Source organism: Nerophis lumbriciformis, linkage group LG07 (genome assembly GCF_033978685.3).
Source record: "Nerophis lumbriciformis linkage group LG07, RoL_Nlum_v2.1, whole genome shotgun sequence".
Classification (NCBI taxonomy): domain Eukaryota; kingdom Metazoa; phylum Chordata; class Actinopteri; order Syngnathiformes; family Syngnathidae; genus Nerophis; species Nerophis lumbriciformis.
In genome coordinates, this window is record NC_084554.2 from 6360001 (window position 1) to 6374302 (window position 14302).

The 14302-nt window shown below is 40.6% G+C and overlaps 1 protein-coding gene across 2 annotated transcripts in view; it reads left to right on the top strand.

Moving 5' to 3' along the window:
* Positions 1-4650: 4650 nt before the first annotated feature.
* The window catches only part of LOC133609863 (SCAN domain-containing protein 3-like), a 229434-nt gene continuing 219782 nt past the window's right edge, over positions 4651-14302 (top strand). The window contains exons 1-3 of one of the 2 annotated variants that reach the window (XM_072913448.1): positions 4651-7192; positions 8748-8835; positions 8944-9042. In XM_072913448.1, the coding sequence (XP_072769549.1) occupies positions 7086-7192; positions 8748-8835; positions 8944-9042 (294 nt within the window). In that variant the 5' untranslated portion in view covers positions 4651-7085. Of the gene's footprint in view, positions 7193-8747; positions 8836-8943; positions 9043-14302 lie in introns of those variants that run through there. The other variant, XM_061965890.2, reaches the window with a different exon arrangement.

Consider the following 14302-nt stretch of genomic DNA (forward strand, 5'->3'; position numbering starts at 1 on the left):
GCAATCTTAAATAGGTCAATAATTCATAACATCATTGATTTTAATTCATTATTTTTTGAGCAATGACAATTAAAAAATGCCTTAAAAATGTATTTATTTTTTTACTTTCAACACTTAAGTCTCTCGATAAACTTCAGATCCATCCCTCGTTTCTGTGACGACCTGTCACGTCAGGTGTCACATGGTCTGTTTGCGTTTGTGTTTATCTCCTCGTCAGCGCTCTTATTTTGGTCCCACTTCCTGTTTGTCTCCCTGAGCGCTTTTCCCTCCTCATCTGTCGCTGATTGGCAGCCTGGCTACACCTGGTCATGGGGTGAGGGTGATGGGTCAAATGCAGAGGATAATCTCACCACACGTAGTGTGTGTGTGACAATCATTGCTACTTTAACTTGAACTAACCAGCTGGCTTCTATTTATGCCTGCCTCACCCTCCAGTCAGGGCTCAAGGATTGTTTTGTTAAAGGTTACTCTGGTTTGCTTTATGCTGCTTATGCTTCTGTGCACTTCCCTGCTGCACCTCCTTGTGCTGCCTGTGGGAATTAAAAGACTCTCACCTGCACGTCGTCCTCCTGTCTCCTGCATCTTGGGGTCACAACTAGAGCAGCCATGCGAGTACGTGACAACTTCTCAATTTTTTATTTGTTTTTGCCATTTTAGTCAAAAACCTTTTGTTTTTAAGGCAAACACAAAATATCCAATATTTTCCCGGAAAAATATTTTGAAGTCAAATGTTTGAAGTGACGTACACTGTAAAAACTCTTTCAGTTGTATTGTCCTTTTTATTTTATTTGTAAAAGTATATTTATTCCAATAAATCAATTTATTTATATATATAAAAGTGTGAATATTTTCGTAACTTACTTTTTTATGTGATAAAATTAATTTTATTGGACTTCCAACATAAATTGATTTAGCAAAACTCAGTTCAAAGGTTTATATCAGAACCTAAAACGTCAGGACCCGCCCACCTGCATGCAGCTGTGGAAGAACAAGCCCAGACACGTTTCTTCACGGAGCCCAAGGAAAACACTTGACAGAACTCATGTAAGTAACAATTGATATTGTTAAAAGTCAGTATTTGCCAGGATTGAAATATATACATTTTCAAAAGCATGTTTCAACGTTATATTTAGTTTGCTACTTTTCCCGCCGACCGCCATTTCGAATGTGCTCTTACCTCCAACAGTTCATTAACTTCAACCAAACATTGTTTATAGCTGTGCAGTTTATCGTTAGCGTTTTCTTTGCGTGGTAGTTTAATATTTTATTCTTCAGTTTATAAGCAGCCACATTAAAGTAGGGCTACAACAACTAATCGATGTTTTAAATAGTTGCCGATTAATTAGTCATCGATTCATTGGAACTATGCTATGCGCATGCGCGGAGGCTTATTTTTTATTTTTTTGTTTTATAAACCTTTATTTATAAACTGCAACATTTACGAACAGCTGAGAAACAATAATCAAAATAAGTACAAAAACAGTACAAAACAGCGCTGAGGCTACGTCTCATGAGGTGGAGGTAAGCCAGCCAATGATGTGTCATGTGCAGCTCACGTGACGACGCCGCCTCCTTTGCTGGAACATTCGAAAATGGCGCAGGAAAACAGTACGGATAGTTCAGCGGAGAAACATCTTGAGGTTATTGCTTCGATGGAGAAAAGTGTACGACCTAAGTCGTCAAAAGTGTGGGAACACTTCACTTTAAAGACTTCAAAGAAGAGCGTTTCCTGCAAAATGGCACGGAAGTACAACATTGCTTCAGGAGCAGCTGAAAAGGAAACATGTTGGAGCCATGGATGAAGGGAAGAACTCACGCTACGTAACTTTTTAAGTCCATAGTGGCAACAAGCATTCATGAGTTCAGCTTTTTTTGTGAGTAACGTTAACGTTATGCCTTTGTTGCAACGCGGGGCTAATAATGTGTCTCCGGCACATTTGACTCCGTTTTGAGAGAGAAAACGCAAGGTTAGCAATTTGGAAATAAACGTAACGGCCAGAAATATCTCAGGTTGGTTTCATAATGGATCAATGTAAAGCTATATAAATATATTTAGATTTGAGTGACGCTTTAGTACAGACATGGGCATTCTGCGGCCCGCGGGCCACATCCGGCCCTTTGTAAGTCCCTGTCCGGCCCGCGTGAGGCCAATCATAAATTACAAAATAAATTTAAAAAAGTATCTATCTCGAGTGTGCAATACGACGGTGCTGCTTTTGTTTTGAAAAGCGTTATTTGTATTACTTCCGTGCGGACGTATGCGCGTGTGTGATTGTGAGTGAATGTGAACAGCGGCAATCCCAAATTACTAAATAAATTTAAAAAAAACATCTATGTCGTGCGTGCAATGCAACTGTGCTGCTTTTATTTTGACGCTAAAAAAAGAAAAGTTGACGAATGGCGTGTTTTCAACAAGACATGGACTGCCAAGTATTTCTTTACAGAAATGAAAGGTAAAGCCGTGTGCTTAATTTGTGGTACACATGTTGCTGTGTTTAAAGAATATATTGTAACGACCTGCTGAAGTTGATGTTGTTCTTGAGTTGCAGGAGTGAGGATAGACGTGCGTGTGGAAGGAACGAGATAAGTTGAGCTGTGTTAGTATAGGTTGCTTAATAAAAGTTTAAAAAGAGCGTCAGACTTGGTGTGCACTTCTTCTGGACGCTACAATTGGTGTCAGAAGTAAAACTTGTGTGCTCAGCCTGCTACGTCATCGAGAGGTACGTGCCACGATGTTTCCTGGCGACTTTGTCAAGATTGAACGGGAGGGGATGTCTGCGACGAGCTCACGTCCGGGATTCACACAAAGAGAGAGAGAGAGGGTGGAAGGAGAGAGGCACAGGTGCAGTGCACGCTGCTTGGAATGGGGGAATTCCGCCCTCAATGAAGATTCCCAGGTTTAATGGCAAGGCGAACTGGGAGGCATTTCATCCCACTTCTGACACCAATTGTAGCATCCAGAAGAAGTGCACACCAAGTCTGACGCTCTTTTTAAACTTTTATTGAGCAACCTATACTAACAGAGCTCAACTTATCTCGTTCTTTCCACACGCACGTCTATTCTCACTCATCATTTCCGCAACAGCAACGCTTCCTCCTTCTTCGCCAATCACCTTACAGATGTGCTACATTCACAACAAAGAGGATGCAGGATAAAGTGACAGAAATTGAAATTTTTGCATTGTATTATACACCAGGAAGTGTTGTGTAAGAAAGTGTTAAAAAATAAAACCATCAAAAGCCATCTGCTTTTGTATAAAGATAAGTTAGGTTAAATGAAAATATTATTATTTATCTTACGGTATATCAAAAATAATTTGAGCAAAATTTAATTGAAATATTGTCGGTGTGGCCCTCCAGCAGTGCTCGGGTTGCTCATGCGGCCCCCTGTAAAAATGAATTGCCCACCCCTGCTTTAGTATAACTAAACGTTATGAAGGTGCTGGAATATTTCATTATTCAAAGGCAGCCTAAAATTAATCCTTTATTATTCACAACAGAAACGTGTACAATATTTGATTCAGCTCTGATCTGATGAGTTACATTTCTGTGTTATTATTGCTGTATGCTGCACCCCCAATGTCCAGAACATGGTGCCAGTATGCTGGTTTGTTTCAATAAAATACTGGAAAGAATAGAAATGTAGTTTGTCTCTTTTATCCGATTATTAATCGAAGTAATAATCAACAGATTAATCGATTTTTAAATGAATCGTTAGTTGCAGCCCTACATTAAAGGCCTACTGAAACCCACTACTACCGACCACGTAGTCTGATAGTTTATATATCAATGATGAAATCTTAACATTGCACATGCCAATACGGCCAGGTTAACTTATAAAGTGCAATTTTAAATTTCCTGCGAAACTTCCGGTTGAGAACGTCTAGGTATGATGACGTATGCGCGTGACGTCGATGGTTGAAACGGAAGTATTGGGACGCCATTGTATCCAATTCAAAAAGCTCAGTTTTCATCGCAAAATTCCACAGTATTCTGGACATCTGTGTTGGTGAATCTTTTGCAATTTGTTTAATGAACAATGGAGACTGCAAAGAAGAAAGCTGTAGATGCGATCGGTGTATAAGCGTCTGGCTACAGCAACACAACCAGGAGGACTTTGACTTGGATAGCAGACGCGCTATCCAACGCTAGCCGCCGACCGCATCGATGATCGGGGGAAGTCCTTCGTCCCTAGTCGATCACTGGAACGCAGGTGAGCTTCGGTGTTGATGAGCAGATGAGGTTTGGCGTAGGTGGAGAGCTAATGTTTTTATCATAGCTCTGTCGAGGTCCGTAGCTAAGTTAGATTCAATGGTGTCGTTAGCAACAGCATTGTTAAGCTTTGCCAGGCTAGAAAGCATTAACTGTGTAGTTACAGGTCCATGGTTTAATAGTATTGTTGATTTTCTGTCTATCCTTCCAGTCAGGGGCTTATTTCTTTTGTTTCTATCTGCAGTTAAGCCCGATGCTATCACGTTAGCTCCGTAGCTAGAGTGCTTCACCTATTAGGGATGTCCCGATCCGATATTTGGATCGGATCGGCCGCCGATATTTGCCAAAAAATGCGTATCGGCAAGGCATGGGAAAATGCCGATCCAGATCCAGTTTTTTAAAGAAATTCCGGTCCGTGTTTTTCAACGCACTGATTTAAATAATACATTCCACTTTTCTGCCGCTTCCAAATTTCCGTTCCGCATTTTCCAGCACACCTTCAACACATCCACAGGTCTGTGTCCTAACCGTTAAGACGGCCATGTGAATTAAAAGTTACTGGTAAAAATGTTAGCTGTCTCTGTGCGATATAGAAAATGACTATATGGTGATATTGGAGTATACGTTCTCACGCAGTTGCTTTTAGCTGCTGGCATTACACTGCAGGCTCTTCTCACTCTTTCTTGTCTGTCTTTCTCACAGACAGACAAGCACACCTTCTTACACATGTCACATACTGTCATGTCATACGTCACATACGTATACGTCCTCCCCGAGCAGAGAGGTAGCAGCATGGCTAACGTTAGCTGTGATGCTAGTGCAGCCGTGCGAGTGGTAATCGAATGAAGGAAGGAAGAAAGAATTAATTCCCCCCAAAAACAGCAAGGGGTCCATCGTCTGGCGGTGGTTTGGCTTTAAGTGGGAATATGTCGAAAAGACAACCGTAACTTGTCAAGTGTGGGGCGAAAGCGTTGCTATAAAAAGTAGCATTACTGCTAATATGTAGCAGCACGTCAATATCTCCGTTCGGTGCCACACGCCCACACCATCAAAATGCCGAGACAAACATTTCCAGATCAACACCGTATGGAAAAAATAGTGATTTTTTTTAGTTGTGATTTCCCTCTCTGCATGAAAGTTTAAAAGTAGCAATTATTAATGCAGTATGAAGAAGAATGTTTTAATGTAGACACAAAGAATCATCATACTGCTGTGATTATATGCATCAAGTGTTCATTCAAGGCTAAGGCAAAATATCCACATATATATCGTGTATCGTGATATGGCCTTAAAATATCGCGATATTAAAAAAGGCCATATCGCCCAGCCCTAGTTCAATGATGCCATTTCTGTTTGTCATGTATAATTTTGTCTATTTTGTGTTTATCCTTGAATAAACTGGTCAGTTTCTTGTTACCAACCATTGTGTATTATTCAAACTCCCCTAATTCAGCTGGCTAGTTGTTATCAAGAGTACTAAAACCCTTTTCAACACGATTCTGACAACTAAGTAGGCTAAAAAAACTTTAAACTTTAATACATGCTCGGATAGGCCAGTATCGGCCGGTATCGGATCGGAAGTGCAAAAACAACATCGGTATCGGATCGGTAGTGCAAGAACCTGGATCGGGACATCCCTATCACCGATGTATTGTCGTGGAGATAAAAGTCACTGTGAATGTCCATTTCGCGTTCTCGACTCTCATTTTCAAGAGGATATAGTATCCGAGGTGGTTTAAAATACAAATCCGTGATCCACAATAGAAAAAGGAGAGAGTGTGGAATCCAATGAGCCCTTGTACCTAAGTTACGATCAGAGCGAAAAAAGATGCGTCCTGCACTGCACTCTAGTCCTTCACTCTCACGTTCCTGATCCAGGAATCTTTCATCCTGGCTCAAATTAATGGGGTAATCGTCGCTTTCTCGGTCCCAATCGCTCTCGCTGCTGGTGTAAACAATGGGGAAATGTGAGGAGACTTTCAACTTGTGACGTCACGCTACTTCCGGTACAGGCAAGGCTTTTTTTTTATCAGCGACCAAAAGTTACGAACTATCGTCGATGTTCTCTACTAAATCCTTTCAGCAAAAATATGGCAATATCGTGAAATGATCAAGTATGACACAGACTGGATCTGCTATCCCCGTTTAAATTAAAAAAATGTCATTTCAGTAGGCCTTTAAAGCTGCTTCACTAGCTTGCATTAAAAGTTGCTAGCAGCTAGCTAGGTACACTTGACAGAGCTATCTGACGCCCCCTCAGACCTGCTGTCCATGCACACTCCTACACACACTACTCTTGTAAGAATAACACTCATTGTGTAAGTCTCAATCTCAACATTTCCCCCCCCAAAATCTCACCAGTAGTCACCATTTAAAGGGTCATTTTTCACATTTTTCTTCCGTGGGGGCATGCCCCCGGACTCCCCTACTGTTGCTAGGTTACCAACTTAGACCACTGCGGCTACAGAAAAATCTAGAGGAAACACTGCAATTGAGTATATTAGGGTGTTAAAAAAAACAGATATAAAGGGCTCTCATCAGGCTTATATATCCAAGAGGTTAGACATGAACCATAACTTGTCTTTTTTTCTCTCTCTCTACAATGACAGATGGGATGGACCTGTAAATTGTGCAGCACTGTTGTACCAACCAAGAGTTATTTTTCAAAGCATTACAGACTGCACCATGGGACCTTTGGACACAGCCTTGCCTTGCATTCATGTAGGTTGCCCATGCTCTTTTAAATGCTGGACTTCCTTTCGCTCTCATCTGTCAAGATACCACCCAGAAGTCAAATTCCTCAACTCACCTCAAGTAAGTCCTTCATTCACCTGCCCCCTGTGTAAAAGGACTGTGCCAGGAGCACCAATGATATGATGGCCAGAACGTATACAATTGGAGACGACAGGAAGTGGTTGCCAAGTCTCCTGGGGTGGCAGAATTTAAGGAAAGATGGCCTGCCCTCTTCCAACCATTCCAGGTAAATGATTTATCATTCTATTTTTCCTGACCAAGTTTCCATTGTGACTTGGACATGACATACTAGACTCACTTTTTGCCTGAAGATGTATACTAAAACCCTTAATGTCAGTAACGGTCAACATTTGCTGTCTTACAGATTAGAGGGGAACATTATCACCAGACCTATGTAAGCGTCAATATATACCTTGATGTTGCAGAAAAAAGACCATATATTTTTTTAACCGATTTCCGAACTCTAAATGGGTGAATTTTGGCGAATTAAACGCCTTTCTATTATTCGCTCTCGGAGCGATGACGTCACAACGGGAAGCAATCCACCATTTTCTCAAAAACCGAGTCAAATCAGCTCTGTTATTTTCCGTTTTTTCGACTGTTTTCCGTACCTTGGAGACATCATGCCTCGTCGGTGTGTTGTCGGAGGGTGTAACAACACGAACAGGGACGGATTCAAGTTGCACCAGTGGCCCAAAGATGCGAAAGTGGCAAGAAATTGGACGTTTGTTCCGCACACTTTACCGACGAAAGCTATGCTACGACAGAGATGGCAAGACTGTGTGGATATCCTGCGACACTCAAAGCAGATGCATTTCCAACGATAAAGTCAAAGAAATCTGCCGCCAGACCCCCATTGAATCTGCCGGAGTGTGTGAGCAATTCAGGGACAAAGGACCTCGGCAGCACGGCAAGCAACGGCGGAAGTTTGTTCCCGCAGACGAGCGAGCTAAACCCCCTGGATGTCTTGGCTCACACCGTCCCTTATGCCACCGAAGATGATCAAGAGAAGAATATCGACCCTAGCTTCCCTGGCCTGCTGACATCAACTCCAAAACTGGACAGATCAGCTTTCAGGAAAAGAGCGCGGATGAGGGTATGTCTACAGAATATATTAATTGATGAACACTGGGCTGTCTGCACTCTCAAAGTGCATGTTGTTGCCAAATGTATTTCATATGCTGTAAACCTAGTTCATAGTTGTTTGTTTCCTTTAATGCCAAACAAACACATACCAATCGTTGGTTAGAAGGCGATCGCCGAATTCGTCCTCGCTTTCTCCCGTGTCGCTGGCTGTCGTGTCGTTTTCGTCGGTTTCGCTTGCATAGGGTTCAAACCGATATGGCTCAATGGCTTCAGTTTCTTCTTCAATTTCGTTTTCGCTACCTGCCTTCACACTACAACCATTCGTTTCAATACATGCGTAATCTGTTGAATCGCTTAAACCGCTGAAATCCCAGTCTGAATCCGAGCTAATGTCGCTATAGCTTGCTGTTCTATGCGCCATGTTTGTTTGTGTTGGCATCACTATGTGACGTCACAGGAAAATGGACGGGTGTATATAACGATGGTTAAAATCAGGCACTTTGAAGCTTTTTTTAGGGATATTGCGTGATGGGTAAAATTTTGAAAAAAACTTTGAAAAATAAAATAAGCCACTGGGAACTGATTTTTAATGGTTTTAACCCTTCTGAAATTGTGATAATGTTCCCCTTTAATGAAGAGTTCTGAAGGTGCACAGCTGTTCCACTGGAATCAACATTTATGTCCCAACTGGACAGGTACACTCCAAAACTCCTGGAGCTCTTCAGTGCAAAAGGAGGAGTGACTGGTCAGCGCATCAAGAACTTGTTGATGGAACTGATACAGGTGGGTTCAAAGTGGTTTACAAGTTTAAAACTCTAATAACGGTATCACAGATTTGGAGTAAAATTGCCAACAAAATTCATTTATTTATTCTTCTTCTATTAACTCTAGGACCCAAGTGCCTCTGCAGTGATGAAGAGAGATGTGACTCTGAGATGCCACGGAGACTACATGGGAGAGAGTGGACAGGAGCTAATCTCTGACTACTGTGTAAGTATTGTTTAAAAGCAGGTTTGGATCAGTCTGATGTACAAGCTTGAATTGGGTTTACTTTTATGTGAACTGACTGAACCAGCAGTTGTCAGGTGGAGGTCCAGCATGCAGCTAGTTGGCAGGAGCCCCAGGATAGCCAATTAGCATAGCACCACAGAGTGATGCCTTTCTGTCCTGTGTTTCTGTTTGCCCTAAAAAAAACAATGCAAACAAAAAATACTCCCCTTAAACAAGCATTAAAACATTTACTTTATATATTTATATATATAACATATTACTGTTTGTTTGTTTGTTTATTTTAGTTTCTGGTGGTTCTATTCAGGTTTTTTTTATATGCAAATTAGAAATGCCAATAAAAAACATGTGGCTGGAAATGCATCTATTGTACCAAGTTTAATGTACAAGATCTTAAAATAGAATTCAAAAGTTTTCAAAATGGTCTTCACAAAAGTAATCATTATCTGAATTAAATCACACAACTTATAATAAATATAAAATTTGATGTTTTTTGTTTTTTTTAATTACTGTTTTTGTATCTCAAAGGGAAGTGCAGAGACCACTGTTCATGAGGACCTGGAAATGAAGAATATGAGCATCTACATCTGTCGTGAGCCAAACGCAGTAGGAATCATCATTGAGGGAGTACCAGTCCTTACGCATCTTGGAAACCTGGCCAAAGCCTGCTGCCTACCTCTGGGGTTGACGTATGCACTTAATCTTGCGTATCCATCCAAACTTTCCAAAACATTTGAGGTGTTTCAAAGACTTTTTGTGGGACTTGACACACTGCGCCCAAAACCAACCCCCAAATTCATGACTCTCAAAAACAAGCTTCTAGCTTAGGCAGTGAGCCATGACTGTCAGCTTGCACTTTTGAACAGCTATTTTCTTGTCTGTTCAAAATCATTATACATTGTTCATTGAGTGGAATTCTTCAGAATGTTGTAACGGTTTGTCCTCTTCAGGTTTTATACAAAGCTCCAGGTCATCGTTTCTGGTGTGTAAATGAAGTGGTTTTATGTTTTATACACACTAAATTGCCCCACTGTGAAGCTCCAGCTGGTCAGAAGGAGGGATCTGTGAGTTGTTTAAGTTCAAATGTTTCAAAATATACACACTGAAAGACACTATGGTGAAGGTGTTCTGCTTGTGAATTGTTACAGAAGTACAGATAATCTTAATGTTAAATTGTTTTAGCAAGAAACTATACTGTGAATGTTCTAAGTAAAACTTGAGATGCTGAGGTTATGCATTCTTTTATGCACTAAATACTGATGTTCTTGACTGTTAATACTGTCCAGCTTATTGACACGGTTTGGATATGGCTTGTGAAAACGTTTTAATAATATGTATACGGTTAAAAAAAGAAAACTACTGTGAAGGTGTTCTATACAGCACTTTAAAAAGTTGAGGTCATGCATTCTATGCACTAAATATGGATGTTGACTGTTCATACTGTCCAGCTCATTGCCACTGTTTTTATATGGTAATGATTTAATAAAGGTTGGAATTTGATGTGTCTTGATTTGATTTTTTTATTATTATTCTAAGTATTTATTTTAAGCAGTTTCCATTTTCAAAACAAAGAAAGGGTCAAAATTAATAAAATTGAGTACAAAAAATATTTTTTCATTTAAATGTTACTTTTTTTAATTAAGTCTTGTGTGTTTAATATGCGATGTTTTTTTTTACATTGATTTTACTCAATTTCTTGGCTTTTTCTGTAAATGCAACTTAATCTCTTTGCATAAATCGAAATGCATATTATTAAGTTCTACTTACTCAAAATACCAATTAGTTGACTAAACTAACAAAAATTGCTTGGAAAATGTTGCCTTATTTTTATTCAGTTAGATCTAGGCAACAGTTTTTACAGTGTAATTGGAGCCTTGAATAGTTTAAATAATTGATAATAACATTGAGTTTGATTCATTATTATTTTTGAGCAATGACAGCTTTAAAGAGAAAACAACCTGCATGGCAGCTTTATTACAATCAACAATGCAACTTTTCTTTGTTACATTTCACCTGTTTTCACCTCTTTTATTACACTACTTGGGTTTTTTTGTATAGTATTTGTAGAATGTGTCGTGGGCAGTTAAAAGATTAGCTGCGGGCCGCAAATTCCGCCAAAGAATGTTTTCATTGGGTTATCTCACAAAATGAAACAAAATCTTGATATTGCTTTTACTTCTGCTATCAGGCAATGTGCAACCAAATCCAGGACCCAGCTTCAATAACATCAGTACTGCTGATGAATTTAGAGCCGGGTCAGGCCTCCATTTCAATAATAGGAGTCTCCTGCCAAAATTAGATTTAGTCAAAATCTGGATTCCATCAAGAAAATGCAGACTTCCTTATCTTATCTTAAGGTGGCTAAGTAAAGCAGTCTCTGACAAGGACGTTGCTATTAATGCATATAATGTCTTCCCATGCCATCATCCTAGAAAAGGTGGAGGAGTGGCCATATATTTAAAAAACACATTTCTTGTTATCTTATTGTCAATCACTAAAGCAGTGGTTCTTAACCTGGGTTCCATAGAACCCTAGGGGTTCGGTGAGTCGGCCTCAGGGGTTCGGCGGAGGTCAAGACACACCCGACTCATCGTGTAAATACAAACTTCTCCCTATCGGCGTATTACGGATACGGCAACAGCTGACTGATTTGCAGGTGTGTAATTTGTTGTGAGTTTATGCACTGTGTTGGTTTTGTTCTTTGAACAAGGTGATGTTCATGCACGCTTCATTTTATGCACCAGTAAAAAAAACATGGTAGCACTTTAGTATGGGGAACATATTCACCATTAATTAGTTGCTTATTAACATGCAAACTAGTAACATTGGCTCTTAACTAGTCATTATTAAGTACTTATTAATGCCTTATTCGGCATGGCCTTATTATAACCCTAACCCTCTAACCCTGACCCTAACCCATACTTGCCAACCCTCCCGATTTTCCCGGGAGACTCCCGAATTTCAGTGGCACTCCCGTAAATCTCCCGGGACAACCATTCTCCCGAATTTCTCCCGATTTCCACCCGGACAACAATATTGGGGGCGTGCCTTAAAGGCACTGCCTTTAGCGTCCTCTACATCCTGTCTTCACGTCCGCTGTTCCTCCAAACAAACAGCGTGCCGGCCTAGTCACACAATATTTGCGGATTTTACACACACTTAAGTGAATGCAATTCAGACTTGGTCAACAGCCATGGAGGTCACACTGAGGGTGGCCGTACAAACAACTTTAACACTGTTACAAATATGCGCCACACTGTGAACCCACACCAAACAAGAATGACAAACTTTCGGGAGAACATCCGCACCGTAACACAACATAAACACAACAGAACAAATACCCAGAACCCCTTGCAGTACTAACTCCTCCGGGACGCTACAATATACACCCCTGCTACCACCAAACCCCGCCCACATCAACCCCCCCCCCCCCCCCCCCCCCACTCGCCCTAACCCTAACCAAATAACTCTAAATTACTAAATTAAGTTTTTATTACTTAGAATATGTTCCCCTAGTGTCCAAAAAACTCTAAATTAAATCTTTGTTACTTAGAATATGTTCCCCATACTAAAGTGTTACCAAAAACATTTAACTTTGTCTTGAATTTGAATTTATTTTTATTTTTTTCACTAAAGAAGGGTTGGGTGAATGCGCGTATGAAAGTGGTGGAGTTCGGTACCTCCAACAAGGTTAAGAACCACTGCACTAAACAATTTGAACTTGACGTGTATTTCTGGTCTTGTCATCCTGGTCCGGACAGAAGGGCGACACGGCAGTGCGGCTGGATCAAAAATTAGGTCAGAGATGCTTGACTGAACAAAAAGTTGCTTTATTACAAGCGAGCGTGGTCATACAGAACTGCAGTTCCTGGAGGAGGTCAAGTCCAACAAATGTGGCACTCCTAACTTGGAGAAGCCGAAGCGGTTTTATATTCCTCCTTCCTGTCACATAGCAACATCCCATCTTATTGCCCATGTATTGCCTGAACTACTCCAGTCTACATGCAAATGTCAAACTAACTATTTAATGATGTGCTCAAACTGAAATACTACTATTTACTTCAAGTGATGGTGTGTGTGATAGAGTAGGTTACTCTGGATGCGGAATGCTGGTCTGGTATCTTCTTAGGACAAGGACTCCGGTCAGAGAGTAGGGCACAGAGAGGCTTTCAGGCACTCTTTAATGATGAAGTTGAACAATTGTAGTATAGGTGTGTGTGGGGTGTGTGTGTGGTCTAAAGGGAACACATACAAATAATGACTAGGATACATTTAGGCAATATAATATGCAATAATACAACAGGATATTTATAATATTATATATAATATACTCTCCAATGTGTTATAAAACAAATATACAAACAAATGTACATGGACTATTAAAGCAGTCCATAAGAGATGAATGGAGAATAAGCACTGTTGATTTAGACAGTGATTTAAACGTGGTCTGTGTCGCCCTCTAGTGGTAGGATAGGGTAACTACTGTGTAACAAGAAGTATTAACAGGGCGAAAGTTGAGCAGGCGAATTATGTCGTCAAGCAGAAACATTGTTACAAACAAACACTCGTTCAAGGCTACATCTAACACATTATAGGCATTTTAGCATTAATAACCGTTCTATATTCGACGCATACTTACATTTTAGTCAGGAACGCACACAATGCTGTTTACACAAGAGCCCATATTACGCAGAAACGCTACAAACAGGAAATGACGTCTCAGACTTGATCGCCAATTTAAGAGCACAGAAAATCTAACATCTCAAAACTGCGTCAGAATAAGATAAGACTAAAACACTTTCTGACAGTGTGCTTTCTCCTAGATCAGGGGTGCTCATTACGTCGATCGCGAGCTACCGGTCGATCTCGGAGGGTGTGTCAGTCGATCACCAGCCAGGCATTAAAAAAATAGTCCTAAAAATGAGCGATCATAAATCTTCACTATGACGTCACTTTCGTCACTTGATTGACATTCACGGCCCTAGGGTCTTCTGAGATGACGCTGGCTCCTGCCAGCTCATTAAAATTACCGACTGGAAGGCGAGAAACACTTTATTTCAACAGACTCTGGCGCCGTACCTGTCCTCAAAACTCCAAAGACCGACTGCCCAGTTGCACAGTTGCACAGTTGCGCTAACAAAACAAGAGTCTCAGAAAGCTGGCGTGCACAAGCTAGCAAGCTACGGAGTTTGCCGACAATGTATTTCTTGTAAAGTGTATACAAAGGAGTACGGAAGCTGGA